This window comes from Miscanthus floridulus, chromosome 2 (genome assembly GCF_019320115.1).
Source record: "Miscanthus floridulus cultivar M001 chromosome 2, ASM1932011v1, whole genome shotgun sequence".
In the NCBI taxonomy this organism is placed as follows: Eukaryota; Viridiplantae; Streptophyta; class Magnoliopsida; order Poales; family Poaceae; genus Miscanthus; species Miscanthus floridulus.
Genome location: NC_089581.1, coordinates 61,554,606 through 61,576,798, shown reverse-complemented (window position 1 = coordinate 61,576,798; position 22,193 = coordinate 61,554,606). Strand labels below are relative to the sequence as shown.

Genomic DNA, 22,193 nt, shown 5'->3' with positions numbered 1-22,193 from the left:
GGTATGCAAACGAGCTATGTTTTCACTTGATGATATTGTTAGCTCGGTACCTCCTGCTATCACTAACCTTTTGTAGGAGTATGAGGACATTTTTCCAGCTGAGATACCCCCGGGGCTGCCACCTATGAGAGGGATAGAGCATCAAATTGATTTGATTCCGGGAGCGACCTTGCCCAACCGAGCTGCATATCGAACCAATCCTGAGAAGACTAAGGAAATTCAGCGGCAAGTCCAAGACCTTTTGGACCACGGGTATGTACGTGAAAGCCTTAGTCCTTGTGCCGTTCCTGTACTTTTGGTTCCTAAGAAAGATGGAAGTTGGCGTATGCGTGTTGATTGTAGAGCCATCAATAATATTACTATTTGGTATCGTCATCCTATTCCTAAGCTAGACGACATGCTTGATGAGTTGTGTGGTTCTATAATTTTCACTAAGATTGACTTGCGAAGTGGATACCACCAGATTAGAATGAAACTTGGAGATGAATGGAAAACTGCATTTAAAACCAAATTCAGGTTGTATGAGTGGTTAGTTATGCCTTTTGGTTTGACAAATGCACCTAGCACTTTCATGCGCTTAATGAATGAGGTTTTAAGAGTTTTTATTGGTCATTTTGTGGTAGTTTACTTTGATGATATATTAATTTACAGCAAGTCTTTTGATGAACATATGGATCACTTACGTGCTGTTTTTAATGCTTTACGTGATGCACGTTGATTTGGTAACCTTGAGAAGTGCATCTTTTGTACAGATCGAGTTTCTTTTCTTGGCTATGTTGTAACTCCACAGGGAATTGAGGTGGACAAGATGAAAATTGAAGCCATAAAGAGCTGGCCGGTTCCCCAAACTGTCACACAGGTGAGGAGTTTTCTTGGTCTTGCAGGATTCTATCGCCGCTTCGTCAAAGATTTCAGCACCATTGCTGTCCCATTGCATGAGTTAACGAAGAAAGGAGTGGTGTTTCATTGGGGAGAGGCACATGAGGAGTCCTTTGACACTTTGAAGGATAAGCTTACACATGCACCATTGCTGCAACTTCCAAATTTTGGTAAGACTTTTGAGCTAGAATGTGATGCTAGTGGACTTGGCATTGGTGGTGTTTTGATGCAAGATGGTAAACCTGTTGCTTACTTTAGTGAAAAATTACATGGTCCTGTTCTTAATTATTCCACGTATGATAAAGAATTGTATGCACTTGTCCGTTCTTTAGAGACGTGGCATCATTATTTGTGGCCTAAAGAATTTATTATTCATTCTGATCATAAATCGCTTAAGTATCTTCGCTCTCAAAATAATCTGAATCGTAGGCATGCTAAATGGGTTGAATTTATTGAGTCTTTTCCTTATATTATCAAACATAAGAAAGGGAAGGATAATGTGATTGCTGATGCTTTGTCTAGAAGATACACATTGCTGTCTCAACTTGATTGCCGGATTTTTGGTCTTCAATCCATTAAAGAACAATATGCGCTTGATCCTGATTTTAAGGATGTGTTGATTAATTGTAGAGAGGGACGCACATGGAATAAGTTTATGATCAGCGATGGGTTTTTGTTTAGAGCTAACCGCCTATGCATTCCAGTTGGTTCCGTTCGTCTTTTGTTGTTGCAGGAGGCACATGGAGGCGGATTGATGGGACATTTTGGTGCCAAGAAGACAGAGGAGGTGCTGTCCACACACTTCTTTTGGCCTAGGATGAGGCGTGATGTGGAGCGGTACGTGGCTCGGTGTGCCACATGTCAAAAAGCTAAGTCGCGTTTGAACCCACATGGTTTGTATATGCCTCTTCCTGTTCCTTCTACTCCTTGGGCAGATATATCTATGGATTTTGTGTTGGGATTGCCAAAGACTAAGAGGGGGAGGGATAGTATTTTTGTGGTGGTTGATCGTTTTTCTAAGATGGCACATTTTATTCCTTGTCATAAGAGCGATGATGCTGTTCATATTGCTGACCTTTTCTTTCAAGAAATTGTTCGCTTGCATGGTATGCCTTCTACTATTGTTTCAGATCGTGATGCAAAATTCTTGAGTCATTTTTGGCGCACATTGTGGAATAAATTGGGGACCAAGCTGCTGTTTTCTACAACATGTCATCCCCAAACTGATGGGCAAACTGAGGTGGTGAATCAAACATTGTCCACCATGTTGAGAGCCATTTTGAAGCGCAATTTGAAGATGTGGGAAGAGTGTTTGCCACATGTGAAGTTTGCATATAACAGGGCGGAACATTCCACCACCAAGGTAAGTCCTTTTCAGGTAGTGTATGGTTTTAACCCCCGTGCTCCTATTGATCTTTTGCCTTTACCTACCACTAAGAGAATACATAGTGATGCTAGAGAGCGTGCTGATTTTATTCGTAAGTTGTATGAAACAACTAAAGCAAATATTGAAAGCATGAATGACAAGTATAGAATTGCTGGTAGTAAAGGTAGAAAAGAGATTAAACTTGAACCGGGTGATTTGGTTTGGTTACATTTAAGAAAAGATAGATTTCCTGAGCTATGTAAGTCTAAATTAATGCCAAGAGCAGCTGGTCCTTATAAGATTCTTGAGAAAATAAATGATAATGCATACAAACTTGAGTTACCACCCGAGTTCGGGGTTAGTCCCACATTTAACATTGCAGATTTGAAACCTTATTTGGGAGAAGAAGATGAGCTTGAGTCGAGGACAACTCCAATTCAAGAGGGGGAGGATGATGAGGACATCACTCCTTTGGATGTAACAGCTGATCCTCCAACCGTCATGCAAGGTCCAATGACCCGGGCTCGAATGCGTCAACTCAATTTACAGGTGAGCTCGTTCTTAAGCGATCCTTTTCATACTTTTGAGAATAGACTACTACCTAATGATGTTATCTTGCTTAGGAACATTGGAGAGGGTCAAGAGGGACTAAGAGGACGTGGAGGAGGTGATGATGACCAGCAAGGACGTCCAACACAAGCCGGAGGCCCAGTCCAACACGAATTCGAGTCTGCCTCGGCCTCCAGGACCAGTCTGCCTTAAACTGGTCGCCCAAGATGCATCCGGACTCCGTTTTTGATGATCCACATATGGATGGAAAGCTAATTTGATAAGGAAGCCAATCCAACTGGTTTCACGTCAAAAGCTGTTCGGAATCAACGGGAATCGTTGAAACAAGTCAGCATCCAGAATCTGCCAGGGTGCTGCGACACCGTCTTTTGGTCCGTTGGACCATGTATCGAGTTTGGGCCCATTAGGGGCGCGTCCAGGGGTCTTGCACGACCCTAGAGTCTTCATAAACAGCCGCCGCCCCTCCATGAGGGTTTGGGTTTTGCTTAGATTATTCTGTCAAGAAACAGTTTCGCCGTTCTTCGGTTTGTGAGACCCCAACTCGTGAGATTAATCATACATCTGCAATTTGGTTGCGATCTTTCTTGTTCTTGCTTGTGTTCTTCGTTGTGCAGGCAGGGATTAGCCTTCTTGGCGAGGTCAATCTGGTCCGTGACTCGGTTGATAACCAGAGGAGCTGTGGTGCTAAGATTGCAGGGTTCGATCTTTCGATCTGAAGCCGGATCGGTGTGTCATTCTCTGCCACAACGATAGTTACCATCACCTGACGGAAGATCGGGATCCCCGTCTCCATTAATAAGTATTTAGAATCTAGTGGAGTGCTAACACACGTGAAAACATTTGTGAAAATTTGCTAACACATGTGATACACTTGGTGGTTGGCACATTTGAGCAAGGGTAGAGAAGATAGAGTTGAAAAGGAGTTGAATGCGCTGGTCATAGGGTGACCGGACACGTCCGACATGAGTACCGGACACGTCTGGTACTGTCTCAGATGGCAGTGTACCTGACGTAACCGGACACGTCCGATATCAATACCAGACGCGTCTAGTATTCTGGCCAAGCACGGGCAAAGTTGCCGAGGTGACCGGACTCTAGCTCAGTGGAGTGACCGGACGTTGACGAGTTACTGTTTAGCGTCAGGTTAAGTGATATACCCCGAAGCAGGATTGTAGATAGCGACCGGGCGTAGCAACCGGACGCGTCCGGTCGCCACACCGGTCGTGTCCGATGTGAACCAGCAAGTCTTAGGTTTTCAGCACAATAATTGATCAAACGTTGGGAGTGTCCGGTCCGATCGGCCCAGAGCGGCTCTGGGAGCTCTTTGGACTCGACCAGTTGCTGCGTCTCCTATGTCCGGTCGTTTTCTAACAGCACATCCGATCACTAGTTTTACTGTGCGCAGAGATAGCCATTGGGCGTGAATGGCTAAACAACTTGAATGGGACACATGGCGGTCAGGCTGCGACCATATGCAGCGACCAAACACGTCCGATCACCACACCAGACGGGTCCGGTGCACACGACCGGCGCGTTCGGTCATCCCATAGTCAGCCCAATAATTGAGCCAACGGCTCTATTGTTTGGGGATGTCTATAAATATCGTTTGGCTGGCTCTAGCTCACTCTCTTGGCTATTTTACATTGACATAGCAACCTTGTGAGCTTAGCCAAAGCCCTGTCACTCATCTCCATCACTGATTCATCATCTTTGTGAGATTGGGAGAGAATCCAAGTGCATTGCTTGAGTGTTTGCATCTAGAGGCACTTGGTATTCGTGTTTCGCTGTGGGATTCGCTTATTACTCTTGGTGGCTACCACCACCTAGATGACTTGGAGCAGTGAGGATCGTTGAGCGGAGGTTGGTGATTGTCTCTGGCTCCGATCATGGTGATTGTGAGGGGGTTTTGACCTTTCCCCAATGGAGAGTCAAAAGGTACTCTAGTAAATAGCTCATGGCTTATGTAATACTCATCTTGTGTTGGTTGTGCGGCATCCTATTGAGAGTTTGGCGTGTGATGCCAATTAGTGTGTGAACATCTAAGTGAGTGAATCGCTACAATAGGGATTAGCTTGCCAGCAAGCAAGTGAACCTCGGAGAAAAAATCATTATGTCTTGATTGTCTCCTTGATATTCATTGATATTCACTCATTAGTCACTTGCCACGGTGGTATACCACTCTCTTGTATTTCATTATACATTCACTTGGATTGAGCTAGCGGTAGTTAAGACTAGATAGTGTATCATTTAATTATATTACTATTACTAGGTTGATCACCTAGGTGTGTATTAGTGATATAGCTTGGTTGTGATATACTAGAGATCATAGAAAATAGAATTGGGTAGGTGGCTTGCAACCACAAGTATAGTGCTAACGCAAAATTCGCTTCACCATCTTATTGACTAATCATTTGTCTTAGTGTTGTAGAAATTTTTAATAGACTATTCACCGCCCTCTAGCCATTAGGACCTTACACCATGACAAAGGTCTTAACAAAGAAACCTTCCTGACTAGCGGAGTGCCCCGACCCCAATGATTGGGTCATGGCCCTTAGCCCCACAAAGCGACTAGGTGAACAACGACCCAAGGCGGCTACCTACTACGGGTACAACGCCTCGGAAAACCTGAAGACGACGACAAAGACCATGATGGATGCCACGTTGCATAGGACAGCTGGCGAACCATCACCGTGGCTACAGTGCTGCCATGACCAGCACAGTAGCACCACGTCAGACCCTGCCGCGATGTGGCCACAAGACCATGACGATAGCCACGTTCATGCGAGCACCAGAAGACGGTGTATCTTGCAAGCCAAGTTAGCTTGGACCTCCCTCAGGTTCCTGACCCTTCGGTCGGGGGAACCTCCTCTTTGTAACAAGCCCTGACCTCAAACTCTATATAAGGGCAACTAGGGCTCTTATCTCGGGACATCTTGATATTCTTCATCCTCTACCATTCCATCCATAGCAGTAGGGCTCCTGAAGCTTCTCTTTGGGCTGCCCCTTGTCTAGCATAGGTTCTACCACCTCTTTCATCATTCCTGCACCCCCTATTATAAGAACTTTAGAGCATTCAAGCGAGGAACACGCACTCGATCTTCTCTGAAACTGGATGTAGGGCTCCGATCTGAACCAGTATAAATCCTCGTGTCTATTGGATGCTACCATCGTCTTCATAAAGCAGCGCGGCAATCATATATTTTTACTAGTCCAGTTTATGAAACACCGACAGTATGTTTCATAGTTGTTTCAATTAAACAACTTACAATATTTTCGTAACATATATGTAACATCATTTTTTCATAGCTCATAGCTCACATCAACTTTTTTTATAGCTCATGATTGGACCAAATGGACCCTTTGAGCAACTCAGTCCATTAATAATTATGGGTTACTATATGAAATGATCAATATGTCACTTAGATCGGTTTTAGTGGAGATTTTATTGGAGTTTGATAAGTACTAAATAAGCTGACATGACATAGTATAAATAAAGAGAAAGATGATAAAACTTTTATAGGATGAAATGAGTTTTATGAAAAGAAAACTTGTCTACAATATTTCCAACACATGAAAGTCTTAAAAAACTAGGACATTAAACCCCACTGACACTAACCTTAAAGGGGGTGAATAGACGTTCCTGAAAATATAAAACTTTGGATAACAAGACTGGAATTTCCGGTCAGGCTCAGAATTTTCAAACCTCCCAAGATCGAAAATCCCAGTCTAAGTAATTTGAAATCATATTCGACAAAGATTGTACCTATTTAATCGATTCTACTTGTTATCGAGAGTTATTGAACATGTAGTGAGTTAATTCCTCCCAAACTATATAACAAAAAAACACAAGAACAAATGGATTGAGGCAAATCGCCAAAAATGAATCTTGAACAATAAAAACACAAGAACAAGTAGAAAAGACACCCGGTTTGTCTAATGAAGTTTGGATTTACTCTACGTCTCCGTTGAGGAGCTCCCAAGGAAGTCAGGTCTCTTTCAGCCACTTTTCTCACTTTATTATTTTAATCTCTTCCCTCGCGGAGGCGAGATTGGGGCATTCACAAACTTCTCACGGCTCACCACAAGCATGGAAGCTCACCATGCAACTCCTTTGTCGTCTAGGAGGCTTCATCTTCAAGAGTAACAAACACTACACCAAATGCTTGATGAAGTCCACAATTGTTCAAGGGTGGTATTGCTCTCTCTTACTCACAATCATCCGATCCCTCACCTAACTCTCTAGATTTCACAAGAATTAATCAATTAATCAACCCTCACAAAGAGAGACGGGAGAGTTTCTTTGGCATATAGAGAGATGTTTTTCGTGGTTGAGGAGCTATATGAAGAGAAGGCAAGAGGGGGGATAAATAACCAACCCTTAAAAGCTAGCCGTTATGTCACCTTTCTGCATAGGATCAGAAACTCTAGCCACGATCGAAAATTCCGAGACCTGTAAAGTTAGTATTCCCTTAGAATTTTTGACCTCGGGCGGAAAATTCTGTCCAAACCTAGAATCTCCAGCATGACAGAACACAGTTAAAACAAGCATAACTTCTCACTCTGAACTCTGATTTTAATGTTCTTGACTCTACGAATTGCTTATTAGAGGGTTATCGATCACACTAAAAACAAGCTTCCGGATCACCATGTGAAAGTGTCGTGACAAGTTTTCTCTCAAGTTGGCACTTGGGTTAGGTTCATTTGAGCACCATGACTTGTCAATACACTCGATCTTGCATCCCTCATGATAGGTAACAGGTTTAATTCTGTATGCAAGCCCATGTCCACTTGAATCTGGATATCGTACCCGCAGTAGACACACACCTAAGAATGTAAATGGTACAAATATTTCTCTCGGATATTCAAACAAATTTTCAAATATTAGATACAAATTTAAATATTTATACTGGATAACAATTATTTTAAAATTCTCTATCGGATAAGATGGCTTATAAGCATCGAATAGTAATGTTCAATATTTTAACTCGGATATATCCAAATAAAAACCTGGACAACATCCTAATTTTTTTTGATAAACAACATTTTAGTTTCGTTAATAATTAAATTAAATATATTTATATTGATCATATCTCTATTTTAATTCTGGTTCTCAATAAAGTAGTGTGGTATGCATCAGCACATGATTGATGCGTTGCTTCTGTATAGCTATCCTCTAGTCTTCTTTACGGTGCACCTTCTTATTACTATGTTAAATTCACAAGCAGCAATAAATAGCGTGCATACACAAGCGGGTCGGAGCATTTCAACAGTTCAGCCTATGCACCAAACAAACACTCCGTTGGGCGTACATGACGGTAGCAACACTTCTTTCTTTCTTTATCTTTTAGAGTATTTTTCTTTTTACGATTTTTCTATGATTTTCTACCATTTTTAAAGTTTTAGCCGGTTTATGAAAAATAAAAAAGAGCACATGGCACCACATTAGATGTCACTTAGGTGGCAGAGTTCTATATAGCTTGTTTTGGATGGCGGCTAGAATGTGGATAAAGTTTATGGGCTAATGCGAGAAGAAAAATTCATAGACCTAGGTGAGAAATGGAAAAAAGTTTAAAGCGCACAAAACAGTTACGACTTTGGAAAAGAGAACCGGTCTCCTAACACTCTGTTCGTTTTGGCCTATTTGTCTTATAAGTCATACTTTTTTAGTCAACGAACAATATTTTTCTCTCACATTAAATCAGTCAATAGTACTTTTAGTCATGGCTTATCAGCCAAACAAGCTTAAACGAACAGGGTGTAAAACTCCTGTGGAATGCCTTGTTTCATAGAAATTTGGAGAAATTCTATCACGATGCTAAATTTCGTAGCTGTATCAGCTCCTCCTATCCGATCTCTGTATTTTTCTTTTTGCACTTCATCCAGGCATTCAATCTTACTTTTTTTTTTGTATAATCCATACGATCTAACATGTTAGAGTACAACATTATATTTCTATGCTCTTTTTAGATTTTTGGATTTTGGAATTGGAAGTTCAAAGAGACGTGTACACAGATCTACTCCGAAAGACAAGTTTATTTTTGCTCAATTCTAGCTTAGCCCTAACCGAGAGTGGCATCCGAAAGACAAATTTATTTTGCCCTCCGCTGTTATATCGACGGCTCGACGCCCACCATTACCACATCACCGTCTTCCCGTCTCTCCCATCTCCTCCTCGCTCGGCTGCTTTGCCTAGGGTTTCGCCTGCTCCCGCCCCGCGCCTCCAGCCGTCGCTTCAGATCCCGCTGCTGCCGGCACTCGATCCTCCTTCGTTGCTCCTTGCTGATCCCGCTGAGCTCCGATTTGCGCCCTTCCTCCCCGCCGGAACAGCGTCCGGACGCGCGGGGGCAGATCTGGGTTTTGGTGGCCGGCTTGGTGTATGAGAAGGCCTCTAGAGCTTGCGAGTAATGGAGGTGGAGCCGGCGAGGAGGGACGCGGCAGCGCTGGACCCGGAGCTGCTGCAGCTGGCGGAGCTCGCGCCGGGCGCGCTTCGCGAGAACTCCATAATAGCTGATGCGCTCTACTCGCAGTGGCTCGTGCTACCCGAGACGACCAAGCTGGTATCCCTTCAACGCGCCCTCTCGCCTTCCTCGCTTGCTGCTTTGCTTTGTGCTTAAATTTCTCTGGACTCTGATCTTATGCTCAGACAAGTTAGAAACATCGTTGGAACGTTTTGGTTGGCGTCCTTTGTGCTGCGGCGCGTACTGGTTAGGTTGTTACTTCGTATATCGCATTTACGAGCTTGTGACTTCGATGAAATATGATGATGGAGTTTGGTAGGCCAAAGTGCAGGGTTCATTTAGTGGCTTGGTTTGTCTTTGTTCGTACCTATGTTTCTTTGTCTATGATCTTGTTCTTGGAAACTCGCCAATGTAAATTTCAGTGTAACTGGGCAGCATGGATATAGCATTTGTCTCTGCTTCCTGTGATTATCTGGTAGTCTGTGTGCAAGGGTTGGCTTTGATTATTTTAAACTTTGCAGTCCCAAGATGCTACATCTGTAGTTTAGTGAGCCTGGAAGGTTGGGGTGCCCTTTCTTAGTTAAATATTTGATCTGAATTGTTAGTTTGTCGATTTAAGTGACAACCATAGAAGACTGCTTAAAATGCATATACAGTTCGTGTAAAGGATTCATGTTGCTAAACAGTTTTTTTTGGGTTATTTGGATTCATGCCATTATAATTTTCGATGTTTGGAGAAACGCCATTACTATTCGCCTATTTTGAAGGATGCCATTACAATTCTTCGTTTCCCACAAAAATGCCACTGAATACGTATGGACACAGCCTAGGCCCAGCTGCAGGCGTATACGAAGACGTATACTTCATCTCACCTGTCACTGACATGCGGGCCCCACATATTATCTTCTTCTTCCTCCTCATCTCTCTCTGGCGCTCTCTCCATCCTGACGCGGCCACGGCGGGCGCTGCCGGCGGCGGCGGCTGCGGGCGAGCCGACGAGCCGCTATCGTGACCCCGCGCGTCGTGGGCGAGCAGCCAGCGACAGGAGCGCCACAGCCGAGCAGCAGGACGCGGCCGGTGCGGAGCTCACCGCTCGGGCGGCGCGCCGAGGATGCGGCTGGCGTGGAGCTCGCGGCCTGACCGACGAGCCGCTGTCGTGACCCCGCGCGCCGCGGGCGAGCAGCCGGTGATGGGAGCGCCACAGCCGAGCAGCAGGACGCGGCCGGTGCGGAGCTCACCGCCCGGGCGGCGCGTCGAGGACGCGGCCGGCGCGGAGCTCGCGGCCTGACCGACGTGCTGCTGCTGCTGCACTTATTTTGCTTGTCGCTAAGCAAGGCCTGAACCCTGCAGCCATGCAGATCAGGCTGCGCGGCGGCTGGCTTCTGGCAGGCATGCTCCACTGCTGCAGCACACTGGCACTGCCTGTTGGTGCTTGGCCCTTCTGCATGTGATGAACAACAGAACAAACGCCTCTCTGATCGTCCGAGACGGCTGGACGGGATATGAACAGACACTAGCCACGAGCAAACGGAATGCTGCATTTGCGTTGGTCGGTCAAACACGGTAATTTGGCCATGGAATATAGCGGGTCACTGGTGCGACATTGCCTGTAGGGGCCCTCAATTTGGGTCGCACCGGCCTCACACCCCTAGGGACGGGCCTGATTGCTGTATAAGTAGAGTTTAAGAGAGTAGCTGGTGGTTGATTTATGGTTGATACTAGTGAGGTGGTCTGAGCTTTATGAGCAGATTGTATGTGTTGGGTATGCAAACATGTACATTCCTATTGATGCCATTTTTGTGGTGCTACACTGTAAGAACACTAGCTTAAGATGGTTAGCTATGCCTGTCTCCAATTTAAGTTAGGTTGTGTTGTCCATCAATTTTGCAAAGTGCTTATTGGGGGCCTATTACATAGATTGATTCTACCTTTTCATGGACATGGAATTTTGGACTTGAGGTTTTCTCTTCGCAATAGCATTACGGTAGAGGCATGCAGAATATTTTAAGTTAGCTGTGCTGTATTTTAACTTTCCAACAGTGATGCTGATTTTGATTCTTAGCTCATTTTTGGTTTGTGGCCGGTAGCTTTTTGTGAACAATTGCATTTATTTATATTTGACGCTGAGTGCAATGACTTTTGAGTTGAGAGAGTGTGCGCTGTTCCTTTGATTTTTCTCAAGTGCTCCTTGGTAGCTTATAGTATGGCTAACCAAGCTGTTCAACCATATTTTTCGATCGAACAAGATGCCTGATGAGTGGAGGAGAAGTATATTGGTACCGATCTACAAGAATAAAGGGGATATTCAAAGTTGTACTAATTACCGGGGAATTAAGTTGATGAGTCATACTATGAAGCTATGGGAGAGAGTTATCGAGCATCGCTTGAGAGCAATAACGCGGGTCTCTATGAACCAATTTGGTTTCATGCCTGGAAGGTCAACCATGGAAGCCATTTTCTTAATAAGTCAAGTTATGGAGTGGTATAGGGAGAAGAAGAAGGACCTACACATGGTTTTTATTGATTTGGAGAAGGCTTATGATAAAATACCAAGGAATGTTATGTGGTGGGCTTTGGACAAACATAAAGTCCCAACGAAGTACGCCGGGCGCATTAAGGACATGTGCAACAATGTCGTGACTAGAGTTCAAACAAGTGATGGAGACACGGATGACTTCCCGATTAGGATAGGACTACATCAAGGGTCAGCTTTGAGCCCTTATTTGTTTGCCTTAGTGATGGATGAGGTCACAAGGGACATACAAGGGGACATCCCTTGGTGTATGCTTTTCGCGGACGATGTAGTGCTAGTTGATGAAAGCCGAACAGGAGTGAATCAGAAACTGGAGTTATGGCGGGAGACTTTGGAGTCCAAAGGTTTTAGACTCAGTAGAACTAAAACTGAGTATATGAGATGTGACTTCGGCACTACTATTCGGGAGGAGGAAGATATTAGTTTGGAAGGTCAAGTAGTGCCTAGGAAGGATACCTTTCGATATTTAGGATCAATGCTACAGAGAGACGGGGATATTGATGAAGATGTTAGCCATAGAATCAAAGCAGGGTGGATGAAGTGGCGGCAAGCATCTGGTGTCCTATGTGACAAAAGGGTACCACAGAAGCTAAAAGGCAAGTTTTATAGGACGGCGATTAGACCTGCTATGTTGTATGGTGCAGAATGTTGGCCTACGAAAAGACGACATGTTCAACAGATAAGTGTCGCGGAAATGCGTATGTTGCGTTGGATTTGCGGTCATACAAGAAGGGATCGAGTTCGGAACGATGATATACATGATAGATTAGGGGTAGCACCAATTGAAGAAAAGCTTGTCCAACACCGGTTGAGATGGTTTGGACATGTCCAACGGAGACCCCAGAGGCACCGGTGCGTAGTGGAATCCTAAACCAGGATAGTAACGTGAAGAGAGGCAGAGGAAGACCGAAGTTGACTTGGGTAGAGGCAATAAAAGGAGACTTGAAATGATGGAATATACCCAAAGACTTAGCCTTAGATAGGAGTGCTTGGAAGACAGCTATTCACGTGCCTGAACCTTGATTGCTTCTGCTGGGTTTCAACTCTAGCCTACCCCAACTTGTTTGGGACTTAAAGGCTTTGTTGTTGTTGTTGTTGTTGCTCCTTGGTAGCTTAGTTTATGCTTGCTCGTTTAGGTATATATGAACCTTATTGTTGTTTCAAAATAGTATCTGTTTGTGGTGCTGCAGCAATAGACCATGTAACGACCATGGTGCTACCACTACAGTAGGTTATTTTTTCTATAGCACAACAGCAAGCGGACTAACAATGCACCGGCTGAACGGAGGATGAAGACACCGGCAGGAAGAGTGGATAGTGGTTGGGTTAAAAGTTAAAACATTGGATTATCACTAACCCTGCCCCTAATCCATGGCTTTGATACCATGTTACTAATCTCAAAGATTTCAGAAGACAATGACTCCATTAGTGGAGATGACATTATATAGAGAGCCCCATGGGCCATATGGGCTTAGAATGGGCCTTGATATGTACTTAGCATAGATATATTGGAAGCTATAACTCTTTCTGTGGCCTGGTATATTTTGGTTTCTAAATATATCTGTTTCCCCATAAGATATTCCATCGGGAAATAAGGATGGCCAGTTGCAATGGGTTTTAGGCTTGAATTGATTGAATAAATGCATGATACCTAGGGGTGAAAATGGAAAACTTGCATTGGCAATACGATGCTTTATGAAACCTACAGTAGTATTGCCTACAGATTTAGGCTTTATGAACTATGAGGATACTGTTACTTTGTCCAATGGTGCTACAATATTCTTCTTCCTTTGCGACCACTACCACTATTAGAGCTGTATTTGCATATCTGCTGTGTGATTATCTATAGGTATCCTCTCCAGCAAATGCAGATCTTTTGTAACTTTATTTATTGTAAATTGTTGAGTTTTTCTTTCTCTGTGTTTATGTGAATGATCTGAAACTCTGTAGTGTACTCCCTCTGTTTCAAATTGTAAGTCATTTTGGCTTTTCTAGATTCATAGTTTTTATTATGTATCTAGACATAGTGTATATCTAGATGCATAGCAAAAGCTATGTATATCTAGAAAAGCTAAAACAAATTACAATTTGGAACGGAGGGAGTAGATAGGAAGTCAGATGCACAGTTTCTTACAGTGTTTATTTTTCATGTACATTAGGTAAAGTCTTTGATTGAGGATGCAAAGACTGGTGCCGTGCTTAATGTTGCTGGAAGCTCGGCTAGCACAAATGCTGCATCAAGTGGTTCTCTACCGTCGATGTTTCCTGCTGGTAGTGCTCCACCACTTTCTCCTAGGAGCACTTCTGGTTCCCCCCGTGTTATGAGACGAGGATCTGGAGCTGGACCATCGTCCTTGGGTTCTCCATTAAAATTAGTTAGTGAACCAGTGAGAGAAGTTATACCTCAGGTACTTCACACCTGTCCTTGTAACTATTATTGTAGTTTTTGTTGCTACATTGTTTAAGCACAAAATTTTCCTGGACCAATATGTTTTATAGTTTTACTTCAAGAATGGGCGTCCTCCTACAAAAGATTTGAAGGAGCAGTGCTTATCAAGAACAGATCACCTATTTTTTGGTGGGGAGGGACTTCAGATTCAAGGTGAATACGGCTTCACAGCTTATTTTCTGTCATTGCAATGATTTCTGAAGCTTATATACTTTTACTTGTCCATACCAGAATTCAGATCGGTCACAAAGGACATATGTAAACTTCCTTCATTCTTCTCTAGTGTCCTTTTCAAGAAAATTGATGTTGCATGCACCGGAACTGTCTCAAGGTATGATGTTCGACATCTGAACCCAAGGTCTCTGGTGACACCCATGTAATGATGTAAAGATCCAGTTGAGGAACTATAGTTACTTTTAGATGTCAGGCTAGTGTTTCCTTATCCTATTTCAGTTTGTTCTTTATTCTTTGGGGTGTTGGTTTCTTCTGCGTCCTCGTTGAAGCTTGTAAACATGCTAAATGCTAGTTCTACTTGATTACGGTCATATGTGTTTATGCCTTTTACCTCCTTTGTCACTTAGACAAACATTAATCTTTGCTTTTGCCACAACTTATCATAGGTTTTCAGCACTTTAGTTGGATATCACATGTTGACCATTCGTTTTTAAGCCATCACATGATTCTTTAATTGACTGTGGGCAGTTCAACTACTATAAGGACCATTAAGATAATAATGAGGAAAAAAACCACCACCAAAATCTAAGGTGTTTTTTTTTACCTAAGTCAAACTTCGCTTTGCCCAAGTTTATAGAAAAATGCACCAACATCCACAACATCAAATTAGTTTCAAGTCCACCATGATAGCGCATTTATTTGGTATAGTAGATGCTAAACCCCTCTTATTCCAAATGTTGTTTAAGACTTGTGCACAAGGATTAAGAAAGTAGGTCAAATGACCTTGTTGCCCTTCATTATTCTGCATTGGGAAAGAGGGCTCATTCATCTGTGAGAGTATTGGCATTTATTAAGTAGGGAAGAAAAGGGTAAAAGATGCATATAGAAGTTCTAGGTTGACTTGCATTTTGAGAATATTTCAGAGGGCTAAAAGAACCTACATTTGTAGTTTTTTCTTTTGGGGGGGTGGGTGGTAATATATTTTCCATAAATTTCTCGAAGAATTTTGACTCGACAAAATTAAAAAACCTGACATTTTGGAATGGAGGGAGTATACATTTTGGTCAGTTAGTTTTGTCTTGTTCATGCAAGTGCTTACAGTTTTAGTAGTGTATCATGCTTGGCTAGTACCTGGACTACTGTGCAGGACATTTCAAGGCTAAGTGATACTCCATCACACAAATGGCTTCAACCTTTTGGTTGAAAGCTGCATCCATATGTATATTCCTCTTCAAAGGAATTATATAGGTTACTGGTTAGTAGTTACAAGGTCTAGCAAAGTTGCCATTGCAAAAACATTGATACATGCAAAAGTGGTTTCTGTTATCCTGCTTCCTCCTTGAATCACTGATGCTAGCTTTTCTTTGATTTCGTTCATACCTGTAATGCTAGATCGTACCTTAGCCACTGGTTTGGAACCTGATTTGCTGAATTTGTTCATTAAGAGAAGTGTTGCAGCTTCTAGCTTGCCTTTCCCTACTAGTGTGTCAGATCATGTAACATGCTCTATAGCTTTGATGGTAAAATTTGGCGTCACTCAACTTCTGCTTTGTTTCGTAGTTTCTCAATTATTACTTGGGAATGTGATTTATGTTTAGTAATGTTTTCTTTACTATGTTTGAACAATTAGGGAAACAAATGCGTCAATTAACCCAATGACGCACTCTACTTCATTTGGTCTGTAAATCCTAGAAAAAAAAAGAAAAAACAAAACACTATGAGGTGGAGGTAGAGTTCAGTGTGGAAGATTGGGTTTTGGGTTGACCCGCCTTTCATCAAACTTGAATCTCTACATGTGATAAATTGTGCTAGTGATTCGATGTAAAATGGCAGTCTGTTTCACCAACACTGATTATTCTGAAGAAAGATTTAAGTATGGTAGTCTAACTGTATCTAAACACAGGGATGCATTTGTGGAGTACTGGATCAATGACAATAAGATTACAATGGATATGGCTAGTCAAATATTTGAAATATTAAGCAAGCCGGGTTACACACATCTCACTCAGGTCAGCTATTTTCTTCCGAATGTTCTCAGTGCTAACACGGGCATAGATGAATCTAGGAGAGATTTTAGTTCTTTCATTCTGTGTGACTAATTTTATACTGATGGGGGGAAAATACATTCGAATGTACAGGATGACTTCAAGCCTGTCCTGAAAGAACTACTGGCAACTCACCCTGGCTTAGAGTTTTTACAAGGGACCCCTGAGTTTCAGGAGAGATATGGTAGTTCCTGCTATCCAAAGTCCAAGTGAATTAGCAGACTTGAGAATTAATTCTTCACTCCAATTTGTACTTCATAGATGTGCTTTTCCATGCTTTTTTATTCTTCTATTCCTTGAGAAATGCACATATGAATGGCAAGCCCTTTACTTGGTGGTAGAGCAGCATCCTTACAGTGTTAGGTGTTTACAGCCGATCGGTCTTTTGCTAGACATATTTGAAATATGATTTTGTGGACTCTTATATGTTTTCCAGTAAGCTTGTCTGTCACATAGACATGGACACATAATATGATACCTTTTCATTTAAAGTAGTTCTAGTGTAGCCGGACAGCCTTGTCTTTCACTTCGTGGTTCTTGCCGTAGGAATTTACGGGCAAATGATGGCACCCTGATTTGAATTCTTTCCCTTAGCTATTGGAAAATGCTGGTAGGCAACAAGTGTTGGTTGCTTGAAGTCTGGAGCATTACCAACCATCACTAAAACTAACTCAACTATCCATTTTGTTTTTAAGATCAGATTTGCTGAATGTTTTGGACTGTTGCTAATGTTTGCTGCATTTCTTGTTGTTTTCTTCAGCGGAGACTGTAATATATAGAATCTTTTACTCCATAAATAGATCTGGGAATGGCCATCTGACTCTGAGAGAGCTCAAACGTGGAAATTTAATTGCTGCACTTCAGCAGTTAGATGAGGAAGAAGATATCAACAAAGTGTTGAGGTAATTATATATGACATCCTAGCAGATCGCCACTGTCTATTCATTGTGCATCACCATATGAGTTCTGAGCAGAACTGAGGTTTTTATCACACTATTTATCATGATGCAGTTGCGTACATGCATTTTTGTACTCCCTCTGTTCGAAATTGTAAGTCGTTTTGGCTTTCTTCAATACATAGTTTTTACTATGCATCTAGACATTGCGCATATGTTTTTGTGCATAGCAAAAGCTATGTACCTAGGAAAGCCAAAACAACTTACAGTTTGGAACGGAGGGAGTGCTTCCATTTGTTTTTGTGTGGATTACATTTGTTCACTGTGTTTTCTTTATATAGTCTTAACAGTATCCTTTGTATAATGTTTCCCAAGTTGATAATCTTGGCTCATGATTTGATGCAGATACTTCTCATATGAGCACTTTTATGTGATCTACTGTAAATTCTGGGAGCTGGATACAGATCACGATTTTTTGATTGATAAGGAAAATCTCATCAGATATGGAAATCATTCGTTGACCTATAGAATAGTTGATAGAATTTTCACACAGGTTAGTCTATTCCATTTTGGCATTCAAACCTTAGCCCTTTATTACCAAAATGTTGTGCTTTGTGTCCTTATATTGCCTCTTTTACTGTTATTAGATCCCAAGGAAATTCACAAGCATGTCAGAAGGAAAGATGGGTTATGAAGACTTTGTTTACTTTATATTATCAGAGGAAGACAAATCATCTGAGCCTAGCCTTGAATACTGGTAAGTTGTAGCTGTGTTCTGAATAGTTGTATTTTTTTTTGTAGAACTGTTCCTTTTGTCTTAATGTGATAAGATGATTCCACCTTACAATTTGTAATCTTAGGGTGTGTTTGGTTTGAGGAATGAGTTGATCCATTATCATGTCACTCCTTACTTTTTTGTTTGGTTTGTGTAATAGAATGGTTGATACATCACCACCTCATTCCTCACAAACTAATAATTAGTATATGCATGAGGAATGGGTTGATTCCACCAAAGTTCATGGGATGAACTCATGATGCACCAACTCATGTAGTATGAGGTGGTTCCTCAAACCAAACCCATTTAGACTTTATATCATTGCTAGAGTTTAAGCTAGAGTTTAAGGTGCTGTTTGGTTGGACTGATTTGGCGTGGGGTCTGATCACAGTGTCAACGAATCACGCTAGGTTGTGTTTGCTTGTGATGTGCTGGTATCAGGTGCCCTGCAAACGAATACTGGCTTAGTAGAATCATGACTACGCTCCCCATCCAGCGGGATCAGATAATGCTACGGATGTGGAGTGAACCAAACAAATCATGTAATCTCTTGTTCCATTTCGGATACTGCTGCAGCTTGATTCCTTTACGTTTGCATTACCTATCCTACAACCAAACAGCACCTAAGATGCGTAGCAAGTATATCGCATTGATCAATGTGCATTTAGGTAGGGGTAGACATGGAAGAATGAAGCAAAAAGGTGCATTGGAGTTATCATGGACTTATATTTGTTGCATGGTGCATTTGAGAGATGGCTGAATGGACATATATATTTGGTATTGGAGGGAAACAACTTTCTATGTTTGCTGTGCACATTGTATAACTCAGGTTATAGTATGTAATTTTATTGAAATATTGTAATTGTTTGTTATTGAAATATGGGAAACAACTTTCACAGGTTTAAGTGCATCGATCTTGATGGTAATGGTATTTTAACTTCCAATGAAATGCAATTTTTCTACGAGGAGCAATTGCACCGAATGGAGTGCATGGCACAGGAGCCTGTGCTTTTTGAGGACATATTATGCCAGATGATTGATATGATTGGACCAGAGGTAGATTCTCATACATATTCCGCAAACATTTTATTTGGGCTTGATAAATATTTTCCTTTCTACAGAATGAGAGCTATTTCACTCTACGGGACTTAAAACGGTGTAAACTCTCAGGAAATATATTCAATATTCTTTTCAATCTCAACAAGTTCATGGCGTTTGAAACTCGTGATCCATTCCTCATTCGCCAGGTGATTATAACCCTTAATAAACTTTAGATTTGCTGCCAAGTATTAAGTTAATTAAGTTAAATAATTGGATAATGTTTAATTGTAGGAACGTGAAAATCCAACTCTAACTGAGTGGGATCGGTTTGCGCATAGAGAATATATTAGATTGTCCATGGAAGAAGATGGTGAGGATGCTTCAAATGGAAGTGGTGATGTGTGGGATGAATCACTTGAGGCTCCATTCTGAATGGTGTAAGTGTTTACTAAATATTGTCCAATGAATCTAGTAACACAACATGATAAGATAGCTAAATTAGTTTTGTAAGCTACACCATGAAATGATATAAACACCATGAAATTTTGCAGAGTATAGAGGACAGCATTATTTCTTTTGTGTAATGGGCATATATCTTTTGTGCAATGGAGGCAATATTGCTATCTTACCAATTACCACTATACCCCGACCCGTTCTGTGCGCAAATATTCGTCACCTCTTGCAATTAAACCCCGACCTGTTCTGCTATTCATGTCTTCTGTACACCTTAGACTTCACAATTATAGGGTTAGACCAGAAATAGCATGGAGTTTTGGGGGTTTAAAACCAAAACTGTCACCCAATGGTTTGCTGGTCGAATACAAATCTGAGATATTTTTTAAGTATAAATATACTTGTGGTCATGTTCCTACTAGTTTTTTTATTATATTTTTTTGAATTTTCTGTTTACAGGTCTTGCTGCATGAATTTGGTTGGACATGGATGATTATGGTTGTGAAGCGGAAGAATTGTAAGTTGGTGGAGGCTATTGTAGGCTCACAGCAGATTCAGTAACACCAAAGACTACTTACAAGTTTTACTGTGCAGATCTGATTCGATATTTGCCAGTTATCCTGTTGTGCAAACATTTTTGCTTGGCTGGAAAATTGGGGAGGGAGGTTGGTGGGCGCCCTGCAGTTTCAAGGCAACAACCTCAGCAGTCACAAATGATACTATAGTGAAGAACCCTTCCTGGTCGACTAGATCCATTTGTGTTCTGATTGGTCCTTAGGGGGATATCTGTTAATTCAATTGTGCACAAATTTTGGAGCTGAACTGTTAATGTTTGGCTGCCATTTTCTTTGTTAATCTTGGAAGCGTGGCCTAGCAATTCCATCACAACTAAGATCGTGGCATGTAGCTTTCAGATTCTGCTTTCTCATCAGCATGGTGTTTTGTAGTTCCTGGTTTGTTGCCGTTCTTGGTTCTTGGGAGGAATGATCCGATACCTTGGAGCATGGATACTGTTGTCATTTTGTAACATTACCGAGAAGCTGTGGATTGGGTGCATAGTAACACAAAGGTAGATAACATTGGCAATCCAATTTTTGTTAAGTGTAAATTCAGAGAATGTTTTAGGTTGCAAGTACTATTCGTTAGGTTCGTTCTCTTCCTTGAAAGTGCTTTGCCTATTGAGCTACTTATGTCGTGATGCGCTGAAACTTCATGTGTATTCTTGCTCTCTTTTCCTTTTAAAGATCATGTTTTCTTGGCTATATTTTTCATTTGTTGGTTCAGTTTTGTCAATAATTTTGCGCCCCTTACCTCACTACCTCCATACGCAAACAGTAACATTTGCACTTGCGAAGGAACGACACTTAATGGAGTGTTTGGTTTAGAAAATCAACCCATTCTAGATGCAGTGTGCATTATGAGTCTTACTCAAATATAGGAAAATAATTTTATTTCTCATATTAGTAGCTTACGCTGAATGTGATATTTCAAGCCAGACAGCTAAAAAGTGGGATGATAATGGACTACTTGATATCACCAACCAAACACTAATTGCCTACCAGCATTTTCCAACAGTCTTTAGGGTTGTTTGGACTTGTAGTTTTATCTAAACTAGTCTTGATAAAACTTGTTTTATCGTAACTACTGCTAAAAATATACTTGGATCTTCGAACAAACTAACGAAACATGATAAACTTGACTTCCACAAAACTACAAAAATGAGTATATTAATTAAAATTAAAATGTCCACATCGTTTTTTACGAACACTGTTTTTCTATGTCCACAAATTGGGAGGCCATAGTCGCACGGGAAACATTTTTCAACGTCGTGTTTCCGCACGTCGTCATATAATAAGTAGGAAGCTCGTAGGAAAAGCTCCCTACTCATCATTTTTTGACGTCGTGTTTCCGCACGTCATCACATAATGAGTAGGAAGCTCGTAGGAAAAGCTCCCTACTCATCCTGTACCTGAAATAAACAAAAACAAATTTAAACAACTCATATAATAATTAACTACATAGTACGTACCAATCATAATTATGTGAATGCACACTAAACTCCGACAGAATAAATGTGGACCGTATGTCAGATCATCCACCAAATAATCTTGAAATATCCTTTGGTGGCCACCTTCTCTATCTCAATAGATAACTTGATGGCATGGGACAGAACCACCATGTCTAGCATTCGAATATGTTTGCACAATTTGAGAAGCTGAGAAGATCGAATAATCGTCGTCATCTGAAGATGAATCATCCAATTCTCTTTGAAGAAGTGATTTCGTCATGACGTCTACCCTGCCTGCCTGAGAATTCACTGTGTACAAATGATTGGTGGCCTGAAAATACTAATATGAATCTCATTCAACAATTAATCATCAAGGCATAAACACATCTACGGCCAATCTCAAGCCAAAATATACTGCGTGCGAATACTAGTAGTATACGTTCACATACCTGGTTGTCAAAGGCTATGAGAGGGAGCTGGAAGGCTAGAGGGGTCGAGTATCTGGTGATGGATAAGTCTGGCTGCTGTGGTCTTTATGGGGCTGTT

The 22,193-nt window shown here is 41.7% G+C and overlaps 1 protein-coding gene across 2 annotated transcripts; it reads left to right on the top strand.

Annotated features, from left to right (window-relative positions):
* Nucleotides 1-8,941: 8,941 nt before the first annotated feature.
* On the top strand, nt 8,942-20,901 carry LOC136525177 (probable serine/threonine protein phosphatase 2A regulatory subunit B''delta). Of its 2 annotated transcripts, XR_010776452.1 has the most exons (14): nt 8,942-9,372; nt 13,966-14,214; nt 14,306-14,408; nt 14,487-14,586; nt 16,333-16,438; nt 16,568-16,658; nt 17,235-17,376; nt 17,776-17,923; nt 18,018-18,127; nt 19,045-19,201; nt 19,267-19,392; nt 19,478-19,623; nt 20,099-20,156; nt 20,234-20,901. XR_010776452.1 is itself a non-coding variant. In XM_066518174.1 (13 exons), exons 1-12 carry the CDS (start codon nt 9,220-9,222, stop codon nt 19,616-19,618), a joined length of 1,626 nt encoding a protein of 541 aa, XP_066374271.1. In that variant the 5' UTR covers nt 8,942-9,219; the 3' UTR covers nt 19,619-19,623; nt 20,099-20,901. The 2 variants fall into 2 exon arrangements, 1 of the variants encoding a protein (XP_066374271.1); XM_066518174.1 differs by having other exon boundaries at nt 20,099-20,901.
* The last annotated feature ends 1,292 nt before the right edge of the window (nt 20,902-22,193 follow it).